This window comes from Ammospiza nelsoni, chromosome 22 (assembly GCF_027579445.1).
Source record: "Ammospiza nelsoni isolate bAmmNel1 chromosome 22, bAmmNel1.pri, whole genome shotgun sequence".
Taxonomy (NCBI): Eukaryota; Metazoa; Chordata; class Aves; order Passeriformes; family Passerellidae; genus Ammospiza; species Ammospiza nelsoni.
Window position 1 is genome coordinate 4,397,104 of NC_080654.1, and position 19,054 is coordinate 4,416,157.

The 19,054-nt window shown below is 41.5% G+C and overlaps 3 protein-coding genes across 3 annotated transcripts; all 3 read right to left on the bottom strand.

The window, feature by feature from the left end:
* Positions 1–307: 307 nt before the first annotated feature.
* On the bottom strand, positions 308–5,295 carry LOC132083154 (arylacetamide deacetylase-like 4). The gene is made up of 4 exons (XM_059487721.1): positions 5,119–5,295; positions 3,854–4,070; positions 2,436–2,499; positions 308–1,082 (listed from the first exon to the last, which is right to left on the bottom strand). Exons 1-4 carry the CDS (start codon positions 5,293–5,295, stop codon positions 308–310), a joined length of 1,233 nt encoding a protein of 410 aa, XP_059343704.1.
* Positions 5,296–6,505: 1,210 nt separating this feature from the next.
* Positions 6,506–11,255, bottom strand: LOC132083058 (arylacetamide deacetylase-like 3). The gene is made up of 4 exons (XM_059487581.1): positions 11,079–11,255; positions 8,717–8,933; positions 8,276–8,339; positions 6,506–7,558 (listed from the first exon to the last, which is right to left on the bottom strand). The coding sequence occupies exons 1-4, from the start codon at positions 11,253–11,255 to the stop codon at positions 6,784–6,786; spliced, it is 1,233 nt and encodes a 410-aa protein (XP_059343564.1). The 3' UTR covers positions 6,506–6,783.
* Positions 11,256–12,648: 1,393 nt separating this feature from the next.
* Positions 12,649–18,436, bottom strand: LOC132083048 (arylacetamide deacetylase-like 4). Its single transcript, XM_059487564.1, has 4 exons — positions 18,231–18,436; positions 17,649–17,865; positions 14,672–14,735; positions 12,649–14,356 (listed from the first exon to the last, which is right to left on the bottom strand). The coding sequence occupies exons 1-4, from the start codon at positions 18,411–18,413 to the stop codon at positions 13,582–13,584; spliced, it is 1,239 nt and encodes a 412-aa protein (XP_059343547.1). The 5' UTR covers positions 18,414–18,436; the 3' UTR covers positions 12,649–13,581.
* Between the last annotated feature and the right edge of the window lie 618 nt (positions 18,437–19,054).

Consider the following 19,054-nt stretch of genomic DNA (forward strand, 5'->3'; position numbering starts at 1 on the left):
ACATTTAATGCAAATCATTCCACATAGATTATTTGTATAGAAGTAAATAACTTAGTAATTAAAGACAAGGAATCAATGAGATGCCAATTTGAAAAAAAACCAGCATATAGGAAAATTGTACTGTCAAAAGATTGAACTGTCAGAAGTCTCACAAGAAAAAGATCTGTGTTAATTTGAAGTTCATGGATCTTAGAAATAGTATTTTACACATCAAAAGGTGTCACATTCATGCAGTGCAGCACTACCTGAAGTGTGAGAGCCTAAGCAGAGTCATTAGTGGGAGAAGCATAATGAGGAAGAGTTCTTTTTACAAGCCTTTTATAAATTCAACAACCCTGTCCAATCCTCTTTTCCCAGATGGAAATGACAAACCACAATAATCAAACAGGTTTACGATTCCATGGAATCCATCCTCCAGGTGGTACCAGGTCACTGGAACCCCATTGTCCTCCAGCCTCTTCTTGTACAACAAGCCATCGTCCCTCAGCACGTCGTACTCGCAGGTCAGGATGAAAGATTCCGGCAGCTGCTGGATAATTGTGTCTTCAGCCAGCAGTGGGCACAGCGTGGGCTCACGGAGTCTTTTCACTTTCTCAAAAAGTCCAGGCTTGAACTCAGAGGGCTTGTGTGGTTTGTAGCCTCTGACCTTAAATTCCTCAGGGATGATGTCTGGACTTACCCACTTTTGATACTGCAGCCTCATGTCTGGAGAAATATGACAGCCTTCCAAGATCTCTTCCAGATTTGATGTGTCCCCTTGTACGTACTGCAAAGAATAGTAAACAGCTCGTTCCCGGAAGAGCAGAGGGACTCCCCGGTTCTGTTGGTAGGACGGTAAATTGAAGTCCAGGGCCTGCAGGCCTGGGTAGATGAGGATCTGAGCACGGAGCCTGGGCAGGTCTGACCTGCCTGCCAGGGTCTGGCTGACAGCAGCTGCCAGGTTGCCCCCAGCACTGTCCCCGCAGACAGTGACGCGGGCAGGATCCACGCCGTAGTGCTGCAGGTGCTGCAGGAAGTGCTGGCTGGCGCTCAGACAGTCTTCGTAGGCAGCGGGGTATTTGTGCTCAGGGGCCAAACGGTACCTGGGACACAGACAGAGATAGCAAAAGGGTCATGGACATAGTTCACGAAAAATCCTTTTGCTAAGATCTTTTCTCCTAAGAAGCTGAGAGGCCTCAGAAACAAAATGTAAACAATAATTATCTGCTGCTGTGGAATGCAACAGGTGCATCTTTGATTGGTCTCATGTAGTTGTTTTTAATTAATGGCCAATCATAGTCCAGCTGCCTCCGACTCTGGTCAGTCACAAGATTTTATTATCATTCTATTTTGTTCCTTACTAGTCTTCTGATGAAATCCTCTCTTCTATTCTTTTAGTATAGTTTTAGTATATAATTTTCTTTTAATATAATATATATATACTAAAATAATACAGAATAAGTAATAAGTAATAAACAATAAATAATAAATAATAAAAATAAAATAATAAATCAGCCTTCTGAAACATGAAGTCAAGATTCTCATCTCTTCCCTCATCCTGAGACCCCTGCAAGTACCACCACACAAAAGTAACAGAAGGAAATGTCCTAAGTGTAAATACAAAATTTCTACAGCATCCTGGTTCTCCCTGTGTTGCACTAATTTTTCCCTCAGAAAAAAAATCTCATGAAGGTATTTTTATCTACTAAACATGTATTTGTCCAATGAGTAATCACAGAGAAGTGAGAGCCATAGGATGGGGCTGCAAGAACATAGCATGGTTAGGATATTCCCAGAGCAGCTCTGATCACAAATTAAGTGATGTACCTTCATTTTTTTCTTCTAATGTAGACTGCTTCTGGTTTGTGTAATAACTAATTTAATCAATTTAACCTCACTGTTACTTAGGATATTTCATTTCTATAATTATTTTTTCTTTATTTAAATAACTGGGACAGTTATATTTTTCAGTACTACTGGTATTGATAGTACTAATTAGTAGTATTATTACTTACTAGCATTTGATTCTCACTGTTAGAAAGCTCCTTGAAGTTCACAAGGTAATTACACCTATTTAAATGGTTCATCACCTTCCGAGTCAGTTTATTAGTCATTTCTCAACACACTGGAACTCTCTTCTGGAAAGCATTCCTTGGTTTTGTGTGCTGCCAGCATAGTTTTATGCTGGAACACACATGGACCTTACTGTGAGCTGTGTCTGCACTGTTAGCTGATGGAGCAGGGAGAGAAATGAAAAACAAGCAGCCCCCTCGCAATTCTGTCTGGACACCTGGGGTGCTGAGAAAATCACAGAAAATGCTGAGTTGGGAGGGACCCATGAGGATCATGGTGTCCAGGTCCTGATGAGGAGCATTCCCACCAGGTGCACATCCCTGCAGTGCTGAGGGGTAACAAGAGGCAAAAAGGCTTCTCTGGGGCAGCTGGCTGCAACTCACCCCACAGACACCACCAGCGCGCCGCTTTCCTTGGCTATGTACTGGCAGATCCTTTCATGGGAATCTGAAACACACCAAAGGATGTTTTACTGTCCATAAATGGTCCAGCTCCCCTCACCCCTCTCCCCTGCTGCCTCCCTTTGCAGGGCTGGATGGGAAAGCCCAGCCAGAGTTTGGCCTTCCAGCAGCTGGAGGTTATATAACTTTTCTAATACATTTTTAATTATTGTTTTAATTAATCATAACCCGTATATTAATTATAAGCAGTGTGCTAGTCTTAAATCACTTTTAGGCAGCATGTAGCTAACTTTCTTTATACAGACTATCATTGTTGACTTGATTGGGAAAATCACTGAAACTTTTAACAGTTTTGCCAAACTAACCCTGATACGCTTCAAAGAACAAGGCCTGGGAGAGGGTGTGTATTACTGAAATTGGATACAAGAAGGGCAGAATTTATGGACTTCAAGGACATTTCCTAGAAATCAGAATATAAAGAAGCAGTGAACAAAAGTGTGTTGGAAAGTCCCTACTGGAGGAAAGATACCTGAGGCAGCAGAGCCAGGCCCCGGCCATACCCAGGCAGGGAGCTGCAGCAGATCTAGCCGAAGCAACAGCTAACAAAAATATGTTGGAAAATCCCTACCAGAGGAAAAAGAGGATAGAATACCAATTCATGAAAGAGAATTAACTAATTTATGCTAAAGCAACGCCTGGCTAACAGGGACAGTGGGCTGGCGGCAGAGCCAGGCCCGGGCCGTACCAAGGCTGCAGCAGATCTAGCCGAAGCAGCAGCTAACAAAAGTATGTTGGAAAATCCCTACCAGAGGAAAAATACACTAAAAAGACTAAAGAGGATAGAATACCAATTCATGAAAGAGAATTAAGTAATTTATGCTAAAGCAACACCCGCCTGGCTAACAGGGACAGTGCCAGGGTGCTGAGGCGGCGGAGCAGAGGCTGCAGCAGATCCAGCCGAAGCAGCAGCAAACAAAAATATGTTGGAAAATTCCTACCAGAGGAAAAATTCACTAAAAAGACTAAAGAGGATAGAATACCAGTTCATGAAAGTTAATTAAGTAATTTAGAACAAACGGGCATCAATTTCTTTGCTTGCTGAAAGTATATAAATAAATGAAAATGTTTTGCATCAGCGTCGTGTGGAGGCCGGAATTCTGTTGGCCACCAACACACAGTGTACGCCAAAGCAAGCCCGCCTGGCTAACAGGGACAGTGGGCCGGCAGCAGAGCGGGGCTGAGGCCGTACCGAGGCTGCAGCAGATCAGCCGAAGCAGCAGCTAACAAAAAATCCCTACCAGAGGAAAAATACACTAAAAAGACTAAAGAGGATAGAATACCAATTCATGAAAGAGAATTAAGTAATTTATGCTAAAGTGGAGTCGGGCCCGGGGCCGTACCGAGGCTGCAGCAGATCCAGCCGCCGCCGTGGAACAGCAGCACGGCGGGCCGCGGGTGCGTGGAGGGCCCTCGGGGCCGGTACAGCCGCACGGGCACCCGCCCGAACCGCGCCTCCTCCTGCCGCACCCCCGGGGCCGGGGCCGGCCGCCGGCCGGAGAACACGAGGCGCTTGATGGCCAGGCTGCTGCATAGCTCTATCTTCTCAAAAATCCTGCCCTGTTGGGAGAAGGAGGACAGCCAGGGTGAGATGAGGGGAGACTGCACACGGACAGCCCTGAGGGGGCAGCCGGTGAGGGGGCACCAGGAGAAGGGAGAACCGTGTGAGGGGCAGCTGGTGAGGGGCACCTGGAGAAGGGCAGTTGGAAAGTCGCAACTGGTGAGGGGCAGCTGATGAGGGGCACCTGGTGAGGGGCACCAGGAGAAGGGCAATTGGAGAGCGGCAAATGGTGAGGGGCAAATGGTGAGGGGCAGCAGGAGAAGGTAGAATGGTGTGAGAAGCAGCTGGTGAGGGGCACCAAGAGAAGGGAGAACGGTATAAGGAGCAGCTGGTGAGGGGCACTGGGAGAAGGGCAGTTGGAGAGTGACAACTGGTGAGGGGCAAATGGTGAGGGGTAGCTGGTGAGGGGGCACCTGGAGAAGGGCAACTGGTGAGGGACACTCATTGAAGGGACACCTGGTGAGGGGAATTGGTGATGGGGCTCCTGGAGAATGAGTGATGGGAATTGGTGAAGGGGCTCCTGCTGAGGGAGGCCTTGCCAGTGCTCCCAAGTGTCTCTCATCCCTCTAAGGTTTCTGGGATGGTTTTTTGTCTCCTTTTAAAGCATCCAGTCTCCCGTTACTGCTGCTTCCATTGCCCAGCCTCCCATGTTGCTGGAAAGCCCCAAGAATGGCCTAAAAACATCATGTGTGCTTAGCTAAAGTGGAAATCAAAGCAATCTCACTTTTTATAAATATTTAATTTCAAATTTAATTAGGGAAGCTCAGCTGATAAAGCTTGGGCTCTAATGGTTGACTTAATCCTTATGTAATAGGGAAAATCTGACTGAGGTCTAATAGAAATGATTTTCCAAACACTCTGCTCTCAAGTCAGCCCCCCAGAAGAGAAAAGCCATCCTTTAAGCCTTGATAGAGCTCTGGCAGGATTCTGATATTTACATGTAGAGTGAAATTAACATCTAACAACATCTAACAACTAATTTCATTCACGTAGAATGAAATTAACATCTAACAACTTTCTCACAGAAGTTGCAGCAGAGTTACTCACCAGAGTAGATGTAACAATCAAAACAGCAACAATAAGTCGAAGTTTTCCAGGATTGTTCACTCCAGGAGGGATGCTGCAATTGGCATACTCAGTTTGAATTGTTCTTATGATTGCTGATATGAATGAGGCAACAAGAATCACCAGCAGTATCACTGGCACTAGATAAAAAAATGCCATTTCAGGTATCCAGAGGTGATGTGTCTTCACACCTATCTTTGAATTGGCTTTTTCAGGTAACAGCAAGGCCTGGAGCAGTCCCAGTTGCAAGAGATCTCTCAGGTGTTGCCCACTTTAAAGTCCTTGGAAACGTTTTGCAATGTGCCAGCAGGTATCACATTGGAGAAGAGTCAATGTGTTTAATTTCCTGTTTATCTTTATGGTAATTGTGGGACTGATAAAGGGTCTGGTATTAAATACGGAACTATTGGATTGCGGATGATAACAGTGAGTGCTCAGAGGCTGCAGCTGATTCCTGAATGAAGTTCTAGTCTATGACTCAGCTCAATAAAACATGCAGCATGACAGCAATGCCCTGCTCTGCTCTCCAGAACATAATTCCATGCAGGCTTCTAGCACAGAAGTAAGTTTAAAGTCTACAGGTTCTCTGTTCTTCCCCCAAAAATCACCCCAGGTTCACTTACCACCACAGCTGTGCATATTAAAATTATGACAGAGAGGCAGTGAATGTGGAGATTAAAATATCCCTTGCAGCTGATCTGCAGCCAGGACATTTGCTTCCTGCATCGTGGGCATGCTTTACATGGTTTGGAATACATAGCTTTAACAGGGACTTCTAGAAAAGAAAATGGGAAGAAGGGAGGGTTGGGGGCCAAAAGGTAAGTAACAGGCTCTGCAAAAGTGAATGCATCACTCCTATTTTGTTGTTAGATTATTTGGGGCTTGAAGCAGCCTTGGCTAGACCAGGTGTCCCTTTGGAATGAGATGGGATTAACGTTCCTTCCTACCCAAACCATTATGTGATTCTAGGAATCTATTCAAGCACAAGTTTTTCAGCATACACAAGAACAAGTTTTTCAGCTGGTGATTTTTGTATGTTTGATAAACACAAGAAAACACTTAAAGCAATTTTCCCATTGTAATTTAAACAAAGCTGTCAATAGAGTATTTCTGTTGGGAACAGTTACATTTCTAAAAGTCAAGTTAACTAATGTGACTTCATTTTTTTGAGTATAAAATACTGATTACATAGCCAACAGACATCTTCTTCAAATTTGGCCTGTTAAACTCAGGTGCTACGAGTAGCAGAGAGTACAGGCTGTGCATTATAGCACTGTAGTGTCAGTGTCTTTCTCCTTTGCCAAAACACACACTTCTAGGAAGTATGAAATCATTGACTGTAATTGAATAAAACAGGTCAGACCAGATGTTGGCTTAAAAGATTTTACTGCATCTTTTATATGTACTGAGAGAGCAGCTTTTGTACTGGACAAGTGTCTAGTCCAAACAGATGATTAAAATAGGCAGACTGCACATGGACTACTTCAAACAGCACTAAAAGAAATTATTCTTGAAATGTCTTTTATGGTGATCACACTGGCATAAATGCCTATTAAAAAATTGTCATATATGAACATCTTATATGGAATTTAGAAGCATAAAAGACCAGAAATTTGGCAGTTCTTACAGAAACAAAGAAAAATGTTGCTATAAGCTTCTTAGAAAATTCACAATGCTGTCAAGACCCCTTTTTCTAGCTGGAAATGACAACCAGCCACTATTAAATGAGTTTATGATCCCGTGGAATCCATCCTCCAGGTGGTACCAGGTCACTGGAACCCCATTGTCCTCCAGCCTCTTCTTGTACAACAAGCCATCGTCCCTCAGCACGTCGTACTCGCAGGTCAGGATGAAAGATTCCGGCAGCTGCTGGATAATTGTGTCTTCAGCCAGCAGTGGGCACAGCGTGGGCTCACAGAATCTCTTCACTGTCTCATAAACTTCAGTTGAGCAGTCAAGTAGCACACGTGGTTTGTAGCCTCTGACCTTAAATTCCTCAGGGATGTTGTCTGGACTCACCCACTTTTGATACTTTAATTTCATATCTGGAGGAATATGGGAACCATCCAAGACCTCCTCCAGTTTTGTTGCACTTCCATTCAGATACTGCAACATGTAGAAAGCAGCTCGTTCCCGGAAGAGCAGAGGGACTCCCCGGTTCTGTTGGTAGGACGGTAAATTGAAGTCCAGGGCCTGCAGGCCTGGGTAGATGAGGATCTGAGCACGGAGCCTGGGCAGGTCTGACCTGCCTGCCAGGGTCTGGCTGACAGCAGCTGCCAGGTTGCCCCCAGCACTGTCCCCGCAGACAGTGACGCGGGCAGGATCCACGCCGTAGTGCTGCAGGTGCTGCAGGAAGTGCTGGCTGGCGCTCAGACAGTCTTCGTAGGCAGCGGGGTATTTGTGCTCAGGGGCCAAACGGTACCTGGGACACACAGACAAGTGTAACAGAAGGAAATATGACTTTTAAATGTATTGCTAAAGTCCTGGTTCCTGCAACCAGGAACACCCTGATTTCTGCATAGTTTTACTTGTCTCCTCTCCATAGGATTACCATCAATAAGATGAGGTGGTGCAGATTATTTTGTTATGATATAATCTGTTTATGATGTCTCTTGGGTCTTTAACAACAAATGTAGGTTTTATTGACAATCATTTAGTTACTTTCTGCTTCAGTTTTTCATGGGTTGGACACAAATGACTTCTGATTTGTATCTTTGTTACATATCCTATTAATCCGAACCATTATGCCAGTATTTAGATCGTGTATTAGCTTGTCATTCACACTCTGCTTCTCTAAGCATCAAGCAGGCCTTCCTTGAATAAGTGTTAAGGAGATCACATAGCTTACAATCTGTTTGCAATCAGTTTTGAGTTTGGAACTTGAAAATATTCATTCAAAACTTCATTTTCCAGCTAGATATCCCAAAGTGTAATTTGTGATGTAATCAGACAGTGAAAACAGCCCAAGTGAGTCTTCGGTTGTCTCCAAGCAACAGCAAATGAAGTTGTAAATCACAGACTTGAGAAGTCCCACAAAGACATTTCTCTGACTAAGATTGTTGCTGTGACTGAGGGGACAGGAGGTGATATTTACACTATAGGAAATCATCTCTCAGAATCAGCATGAGCAAAGACTCACCCCACAGATACAACCACAGATTCACTTTCTCTGGCAATAAAGCGGCACAGCTCTTCGTGGGTCTCTGAAAGAGATTTGGTGGGGTTTGGGTTTAGGTTGGGGAGCATTTTCTCTCCAGAGAAGAGATGTTATCTATTGGAGAAATCAAAGAATTGCAAGATGGTAATGCTCTCTACTTTTCCCTGCTGCTTCCTACAAAGGTCCTCAGTTCTTTTGTACCTTCTCATCTTCCTATTCCAGTATTTTTTCCCCTTATATCATTGTCCTGTAAGAAAAATCATATGATCCATGGCAGATGCCTTCTTCTGGCAACAAGAATTATGAGATTGAACCTGTGGGTATATTCAAAGTTTGCAAGTGCTACAGATCAAGAAACAACCAACTTTACTTTTTACGAAGTATGTATTTCTTTAACTGAAATATTTCTGGTAGATATCTTACCAAGACTTCCAAATACCCATCCTCCTCCATGAAAAAACATAACTCCTCTCCTTTGGCTGGCAGATGGAGCCTTAGGCTGGTAAATCCTTACAGGCACTTTGTCAAACCACAGATCCTTGATGAAGAGCTTTGGGTCTGCCCCCAGACTTTTTCTTCCTTGCATGTACCTCACAAAGCTCACCTGAGTGCAGATGCCAAAGTTTTCCAGAATCTTTCCCTGTTCAAAGGCAAAGAGAACAGAGAGCTCACTCAGGAAACCCTGTGTTTTCCAAAGGAAAGGAATTGTGTGGACAGTGAAGTCACAGTGCCTAAGTCATGTGTTTTTAGAGCAGTAATAAACTAATGGATGAGTTGTACAGGTATAGGAGAAAACTGAACAAGTAACAGCAGCATCAGGAGGGGTTATGAGAGAGTTACATGGACAAAGAGCAGAACCCCAAACAATGCAACATTAACAGAGTGGTGAGATAGGATCCTCTGCTTCCTCAGCAGGTCCTTTACCTAACATTGAAAGCAGGTTTGGTTTTCACTGGTTATTCTATCCTTCCCCCCCAAACGATGTAAAAACATAGCAAAAGATGATTATTCTGGTGCTGATTTTCATGGTACAGACACTTGCCCAAAGTAGAGTTGACTAAGTTAAGAATATGTTTGATAATTGCTTTTTGATCATTTCCTAAGTCTCACTGATGTGTGCCATGCACTGACAAGAAGATCCTGACATATTTAGTAGGAATGAACTTCTGTTCATTCTCTGTGCCACAGGGATACTCATGCCAGGTACCAGAAAATGAATACAAATCAGAGCTAGTGCTCCAACAGAACTTTGCATTAAAAAAGAGTATCTCCTCTGTTTTGAAATGCATTGTTCAGCCATGCCAGTCGGTACTTTGGTCCTTAGGAATATTTGGATCAAGTTCATATTACTCAAGATTCTGTTATGAATATTTCTTATTAGCCAGCCAGATTTGCATGGATTGTCAGTAGTGTCATAACTCTCAATATATTTATCTACAAAAGGCCTTTTGTTTTCAGCAATTCAAGATATTTATAATATTCGTCATGCCTGATCTTCAGGAAAGATTTCGTGAAGAAACTAAGACATTTTGCAATGTATCGATTTTAAATTTTTACAGAAACTAGTCTTAGTGTCTCTAGTTGTATGATAAAATGATCTATTCTTTTGTATTTGCTATTTTCCAAGCAGGAATGGAACAATACCAAGGATATTTTAACTTTTACACTCAACTTGTTTGTTTTCTTTCACCCTCTGTTGCTTACATTGCAGCATACAAGGCTGGTTTATGGTGGGCAGTGGATTGATGATTAAAAGAGAACTGGCTTTTCCAGCTGCTTAAGTGATATAATCTCTTTCTAATTACAACTTCTGTGCAGCCAAAACATTAGAATATATATATCTAGAATTCTTTACTATGATTGACCATAATCTAGAATATTTATGACAGAGAAATTTTTCCTCTTTGTTTTCCTTTTTAAATTTTAAATAGCTTGTATCTCTTTGCAGATATTCCATTACATTAATTTAGTAAATATATGCACAACCTCTGTTACCTCCTGTCTGATGCCATGTCTCATCAGAGCATCACCTATCATTACACAGAAATACCTGTGATTCAGTGAGCTCCTCTGTCAGCAGAGCTCACCAGATGTTGAGTGCTGCTCTTGGAGACTGATTACCTTCCCACACACTTTACAAGCTGCTTCACATGGAGAAGTTGGGCTGGTCAGAGCCCCTCATTCCCATCATATAATCCTGCTTAGTTGCTGCAGGAGTTATATAAATGTGCTTTGGGCAGAAGAATTCCTTCAGCTCCTCTTGAGCAATGTTACCTAATTTTGTCACTTGTGTGGCAGAAACTTTTCCTTCCCAAGGCCAATTCTGAAATGTTCAGCTTCTCACTTCATATTCAAAATAAATACAGAATTCTCATCCCCATGCCCACGAAAAGCTTGAAAGCACAGTCCAGAGACATCTGGTATAGTGTGAGCCAAGAATGGAAATACAAATGATCCAACATGGATAAACATTGTAAATCAAATGATTGCTAGGTCAGCTGGAGTCAGGGCAGAAGCACAGTGAGACTTTCACACACTTGTGTTAGGGCAGCATTTAGGTACCGCCTCAGATAGAGCTGGGCAGGACTGGATTAGAGCAGTGCAGTGTCAGAAGTCTGGCAAAAGTTTCTTCAGCAACACTCAGCTCAATAAAACATGCAGCATGACAGCAATGCCCTGCTCTGCTCTCCAGAACATAATTCCATGCAGGCTTCTAGCACAGAAGTAAGTTTAAAGTCTACAGGTTCTCTGTTCTTCCCCCAAAAATCACCCCAGGTTCACTTACCACCACAGCTGTGCATATTAAAATTATATGAATGATCCGGAGCTTTGCAGGCTGAGTCACTCCAGGAGGAATTTCTGAGTTGGAAAAATCAAAATTAATTGCCCCTATGACCAACAATATAAATGCAGCAAGAAAACCAGCTAAGAATAACACCAGCACTGTGAGTACAGCTGCCATTATGCTGAACTGCAGGGATCTGAGATGTCTTTGATTTGACTTTCCAATATATATTTGTCTTGTTACTTCCTGATTCTTTGTTAATCTTCCTGATTCTTTGTTTGCTCCAGTAAAAACCTTTCTCCTCCCGTTCACAAATACATTAGCAGGTATCTTTCCCTCTCTCACTTTCTTTCCCCCCCATTCCTGTTATCTCACAAAAGATAAGTTGGTCAAAGTCCTTGATTTGTCAGTAGATCTATGCCAGCAGCATTTTGGAATTTTTGCAAGAAACCAGTGCTTAGCTGGGAGAAGAGTTATGAATGAACTGCATTAGTATTAAATTAGTTGAAGGTGGAAAATGGACAGAGGGCATTTGTGTGTTTTGAGTTTGTGGCACTATAAAACACCCATCTGGAGAGTTTCCTCATGAGTGGGAACCTGCATGTGATGATTGTCCCTCAAAGGGGCCAAAGGGATTGTCACCAGTGCTCTTTGGAAAGATGCATTAGAAAATTCTGTCATTACCCAAATCTCAGTTATTTTTAGTATTTGTGCTTTCTTCTAACAGAAGAATATTCTTTTAAAAAGCCACAGGAGGTTGACTTTAGCTTCATAATTAGGTGACCCTGTAGCAGGTAACTTTCAGTAACTCTACATGCAACAAATACAGCTGAGAACGACTTAAGATAACCAGTGATTAAAGAGTTCTGAATCAAACTGCTTTATCTTGCTCTTGCTGAGGAGTAGAATTGTGCTAATGTGGAGGAGGTGTATTTTAAATGATGCAAATAAATTAATCGTGAATCTAAGCCTGCAACTCTTCAAACAACTAGTTTGTCAGAACATTTAAATTGCAAATTCATGGGAAAAGAAAAGAAAAGTAAAAAATCTAAACTTATTAGGTAGCAATGTGGAGACTTGGGTGTTTTTTTTTATTTGTTGTTGTAAAGTCAAATTATAAGTGATGGGGGAAAGTACCATGTTATTTTAGTCACAAAACTTTATAAAATTTTAATTTCATATTGTTTCTCTAGTGGGAAGTTGATTGTTTTTAATAGGGCACATGGTCATCATAAAATAAATAAAATATTCTGAAGTAGAAGGAAACCTTGTTTCAAAAATCAATAACAGCCCAAATTTGAAAAAAAAAATAGTCCATCCAGTGGTGTTTGAGGATTTTCAGTTTGTATTGTGTTTTCACAGTTGTGTGGTTATGTCCAGTTGTTTGGTAGATTAATTACTGACCACAGCACAGATGTGACCGGGTAAAAGCAGCAGCATTGTGGTCTCTGCCTGTCTGTGTTGTTTTTCCTTTCACCACAGGAGGGGGGTCTCGGTTTTGTTCGTCAGTCAGTATGTGTTAAACAAATGTAACTCTCACTCATGTGTTTAGCAAATGGAACTCTCACTCTTATAACAGAAATATTTGCAGTGCAGGTTTTTTATTTTGTTGTTGTTGAAAGCATCACAGAATCACCATAACATTACAGTGATAATATAGATAAAATTGTGCTTCTCTGCCTTCTTTACATGATTTTAAAATTTTTTTCAACACAGCAGAACAGGTAGCCTTGAGCATAAGATAATCTTGAAAGAAAAAAAGGATTATGGAAAAGTCTCATCTCTGCACTTCTCTGACATCCACACACTCATTGAAGTTCAGAGATTCCAGTTTGAGAATGAAGTTCCAAAATGAAACATCATTTCTCAGATCCCAAACAAAATCAGACTCATGCTAGTGGCAGTTTAGGATTCCTGCTCCAGACAAGAGCCTTCCTTTTGACTTCCCTATTTCTGGAGCAGTGTAGTTTTTGTAGAAACTAAACCTGGAAATTAAATTCTTGGCTGCAATTTCAGTGTCTGCTGTAAGACTTCATAGTAGCTGAGTTCTCCATCTGATACCATCACCACCTCTGTCTGTCACAAGGGCCAAAGCAGACCTCAGTTGTTATCTTCTGCATTTCTGGGCTGTTGAAGTATCTTCATGGAGATTCTTGTCTCTTGCCTTCAGTGTGTGCCAGCCATGCAAAGATACTGGAATTGCTGTAGTTTTAGTGAAACTGGAATTGCTGTAGTTTTAGTCAAACAGGATGCCATGCCTTTTTCATGTCAGTCTTATTGGTATGTTTTTACAGAATATTTTCTAGAGTGTTTATTATTATTATTTGAACTAGAAAATTCAAATAATCTTAACATTTGTTTGAGAGTCACTACAGAAGCAGAAATCAGAAACTACAAAATGCAGTCAAAATCCAAACCATAAATGAAAGGTGTTTATATCCCTTGCCAAGTATAAATTCATGGACATACTGCATGACTTGTATCTTTCTTCTAAAAAATACTTCTATAAACTGTTTACATAATTCACAATACTGTCCATTATCTTATTTGCAGATAAAAAGGAAAAAATCCCATAGCCAAAAAAGGCTAAAATTCCATGGAAGCCATTCTCACAATGATACCAGGTCACTCGAACACCATTTTCCTCTAGTCTCCTCTTGTATAACAGACCATCATCCCTCAAGACATCAAACTCACAGGTCACAATCAAGGACTCAGGGAGCTGGCAAATAATGGAATCTTCAGCTAATAGTGGGGAAAATGTCATTGCTAAAATTTCTTTGATAGCTTCATGGACTTCAGGTTTATATGATGCAGGTTTGGTTGGTACATAGCCTCTAACCTTAAATTCATCAGGAATAAGGTCAGCACTTACCCATTTCTTATACTGGTGTCTCATACTATCAGGAACATGGCTGTTTTGTAGAACCTCTTTCCAAAATGTGGGTTTTTTGTTAAGGTAACGAAAACAGAAGTAGATTATCATCTTCCGGGACAACATGGGGGCAAAAGCATTCTGCTGGTAGGAGGGCAAGTGGAAATCCAGCCCCTGGAGTCCTGGGTAAAGCAGCACCTGAGCACGTACTTTTGGCAGATCTCTGTCATTCAGCAGTATTTGGCAAATAACTGTGGCAAAATTAGCCCCACAGCTGTCACCACTAATGATGATGAGACCAGGATCCACGTGGTACTCTTCCAAATTCCTCATGAAGTATAAGGTGGCATTGAGACAGTCAAAATATTGCCCTGGGTAGGGATGTTCAGGAGCCAGACGGTACCTGAAATGTCAAAGTGGGGTTACAAACATTCAATTTCTGTTGTTTGCAGTTGCTGTGGTAGTTATACAGATGTTTTTTTTTTAATTTTAAAGATTATATTTGGGTTTAACTAATATAGATTGGAAGGCCAAACTAATGATGCTACAGCTATTTTAGAATACTTTGCCTACAAGCACATTTCTAAATTAAATGAAAGGTTTAAGTGAAAAATAGGGATATGATCTAAAACAGTAAATATTTTCAGCATGTTTTTCAGAAGAGTTTCAACTGAGAGCTGTATTCCCAAAAATACTTCTATGGCAAAATTGCACTTACCCAACAGACACAACCACTGAGTTGCATTTTTTGGCCATATATCGGCATACTCTTTCAAAGGCTCCTAGAGAGAAAGTTCAGCAGAAATTATGATTTGAAAATCAAATATCCTTTTGAAATGAAAATACAGATCCCTGAACATGTGCTACGTGGAAGGCACTGCAAGATGAGACTGATAAGGAACTCGTGCTATGGAATGTGGTCTTTACACATTAATCCATTTTCTGTTGGCCAGTGGCTCTCAGGGCATCACACAAGCATGTAAGGATGGTGATACTGTGGAAACCCAGAAATCTGTCTGGTATGGTCTCACATCTCACTTGGTGGTCAACAAAAGGAGAGAGAGTGTAAGCTGAGGACAAACAGGAATAAGGAGCATACGGGAATGTGAGGCTGAGGGTGCTTCTTTGAGACCCAATACCCTTGATAAGTATTTCTTCTGTGAATTACCCAAACCACTTATTAAGCCCATAATTCTAACCTTAACCATGACAGCTTTGTGCAAGGAGGAGCTCTCTCACTTGCTTACAAAGATGTGAGGAGCCATTTCTAGTTGCTCCTTTTGTACCTGGCACTCACTGCTTCCACATGGTGGAATTCTTGTACTGTAAGAAATGGTGGATAAATCCTTCCCTGTTTAACTTCCCTTGCTTCTCATGATTTTGTAGTCACTTCATGTATCTGTCTTTATGCACCTTTTGCAGCCTGAAGAGTCATAGTTCATTCACATATTCTCTGCCCAGAAGCACTTTTCTCACCTAGGTAGCCTCTCCAAGTCCTTCCAGTACTTCTTTATCATTTTTGAGGAGTGGGAAACAGAACTATAAGCACTATACTGTATTTAGATATACCATGGATTTATTACCGTGGCATAAAAAAGTTTCCTGTTTTGTCTTTCCTTTCCTACTAATAATTTCTAGCATTTTGTTTGCTTTTTGACAGCTACTGTGCAATATGTCAACAATTTCAGGTAACTTCCTACCATAACTACCAAGAGCTCCTTCCTGCTCCTGCTTGGAGCCCATTGCTTCATTTATAAGGTCAGAATGCTCTGTTCATCTGTTTGACTTCTCTACACGCCATTTCTCCTGTCATTGTCTGATCCTCTGCTGTCATAAAAATATTCTGCAGTTTTTCAGCCATCCATTTATGACCCTCAGAGGGTTTAATACCACATCACCCTGTTTGAATGAATTGATTGAATAAATTGATTAGCACTGCTCCCAGTACAGATCTCCTTATGGGAATCTCACAGGAACTTCCCATAACTCATCATTTTTCTCTCTTTCAATCAGCTGTCATCCAAATGAAAGATCTTCCCTCTTGTGTCGTGGGTGTGTAGCCTCTTTAGGAGAATCTTCTAGAAATCAAAGTGGGTTTTAGCCACTCAGTCTCCTTTATTCATGTATTTGCTGACTTAAAAAATTTAAATTGATTAAACTGTTAAAGAGTTTAGATTAGATATTAGGAAGAAATTCTTTGCTGTGAGGCTGATGAGGCCCTGGCACAGGATGCCCAGAGCAGCTGTGGCTGCCCCATCCCTGGAAATGTTCAAGGCCAGGTAGGACAGGGCTTGGAGCAGCCTGGGATAGCAGAAGGTGTCCCTGCCCATGGTGGGGACCTGGAATGATACTTAAGGTCCCTTCCACCCAAACACTTCAGCGATTCTAGGATTTAAGAAGTATGACATGCATTTGAGGAATAAGCCGTAGTTATCTGTCCACTGATTCTTTTCAGTGTAGCATCTGCTAATTTGCTGGTTGCAGACTTCAGGCTTGCTCGGCTGGGGATTCCCAAAGGCCTTCTGAAAGCTTGTCATCATTGTTGTTTTCCTGTTATCAAACACCAAAAGGAATTGAAGCCAAAGGTCAGGTCCCACTCTCTGTGTACAGCTATGGCTGTTACATCAAGCCATGTCACGTGAACAGGGACTCACTGTGCAACTTGTGGTGTTTTTTATCCTTCCAGTGAGAGGAATTCACCTGCCACTGAGATCACAGAGAGCCTGCCAAGCCTGCAGTCCACACTGCCACCCAGACTAGCTCTAGACACGAGCCTGGCATTCCCCCCAGGCTCCTGTGCCCTGAGTACAGCAGGGTGGGTTATCTGTGCAAAGGGGAACCCATGGCACAGGAGTTATGTTGTGATTCCTGCACGGGGCTGAAGGATGCCAGGAAATTCAAGTCTGCCCAGTATGGTGCAGACCTACCCTTTGAAACAGTAAGGGATTCAAACCCCTCAAATTGCACTGCCTGACCCCTGGAATGAAGTTCAAATTTCAATGTTAGGTGCATTGGCTTGCAGAGAAGGCACTTGGAGCCTTAGCAGCTCAGAAGGAGATCCAGAGTTCAGGGAGCTGAACTCCCAGCTGCTGAGACAAGGGCTGTCTCCCTTTCTGGAAAAGAAATCAAGTATCCTGTGCCATGTCACCACAAAAATCAAACTTCCCCAAATTGCTCCTTCGTTATTTATATTTTCCTTCATTTGGATTCCTTGTTTGCATGAATGGAAGTTTATTCACAGATTTTTTAAAATTTATTTAAATCTTTCCTTGGACCCATATTACATATTTTATGTAAGATAGGGTAGTCTTAGTAGAGCAGCATCCCTCACTGAGAGCTGAGAGCAGGGTGAGGGAGGGAACTCTTCAGATGGGTGTTTTATTGTGCCACAAACTCAAAGCACACAAATGCCCTCTGTCCATTTTCCACCTCCAACTAATTTAATACTAATGCTGTTCATTCATAACACTCTTCTCTCAGCTAAGCACTGGTTTCTGGATCTCTTCCCCAAAGGAAACAGAGATGGGATGCTTTTTAACACAATACTATTCATTCCACAAATACTTTCCAGTTTGTGCTGAGCAAAGACTGATGACACTGAGGAGGACAGGGCAGACATTGACTGACACATGCCTGAAGGCAAAAATGTAAAGGTTTGGATTTGACTTGAAAAATAAAACTTGCCCATTTCTTACTAATGCTCCCAAATGTGCCAGCGCCTCCATGAAAATAGAGAATTCCTCTTCTTTTGCCAGTGGGTGGGCTTTTGGGCTGATAAATCCTCAAGGGTACCTCATCTACTGTGAGATCTTTGATAAGCAGTTTGGAATCTCTCCATGGAGGAATCCCATTGACCGCTGCTCGCAGTATGGTTAAATCATTGCAGATCCCCAGCTTCTCCAAAATCTTTCCCTGTTGAAAAGAAAGAATTTGGAAGAAGAGGAGTAACATGCTCTGAACAGTACATTATTCTATGTACATGCGGTTCAATATGTACAGGGTACATCTGGGTATTTGTTTAAAATTTCATATAAAACAGCATAAAGTGGCTGCAGTTTGACTGAAAAATCTAAAGAAGCTTTTAAGATTAGCCATATTAATTTTATGAGTTAATTTACCATGTTTTGAATTCATATATCAATGCTTACAGGCTTCAGGAGCATGAATTGGTTGTTTTTTGGTTTTTTTTTTAACCCTTAAGTAAGGCATTTTCCTCCTGCTCCCAAATATCCTACCTAAGCAAAAGTGAAATCCCCAGGTTAAGAAATTCAACTTACCGCGACCATGGTCGTGATCATCAAGGAGTGGAAAACACGAAGCTTTAGAGGTTGCTCAATTCCAGGTGGCAGTTCTGTGTTGAAAAAATCATATAATACAACTCCCCAAAACAGTGCTGGTACTAAAACAGGAGAAATAAAAAACATTCCTATAATTGCCAAAGTTGTATAAACAGATGCCATTTCACCTCAGAACAGGAGTGAATGCTATAAAACTGGGTTAAGCCCTGTTTTCAAATGCATCTAAGGTGTCTTCACAGAAGACTGAGTGCTCACTTCATATGCAGAAATTAAATGTTTATTAATGTTGCAATGCAATGTAATGCAATTTTCTCCACCCTTCTTTTGCTAATGATATTATTCACAACACTTGGGTACTTTCTTTATACCCTTTTCAAAAGGTAGGATTCAAATTGTATGGAAGTGATTAATATGATGAGCTTTTCACTAATAAGGAGAAATTATTATTCAGAGGGGCCTTGATTTGGAGATGGTCTTTTTGGTTTGTAGTGGATTCATTTTGGATGGACATTGTTAAATTTTAGTGATGTGGGGCTACCTGGATTTGTCATCAAAGCATATATACACTTCTCTGAGAAGAAAAATACTCAAATACAAATACAAAAAGTTTAAAAAAAACCTTTTTCATAGGGGAATGACACACTCATGGTTTAATTTTTGTTTAAATAAGAGTATATTTGCTCTGTGTTTAAAATCAGTGCAAGCCTGAATGTACACAAAGGTCTCTCCAGACACTTGAGAGTTTGTTTGTGGATTGAAGCCACTGTTGCTGCTGGTAAAAGCTTTTTAGCAATTAATCCTCA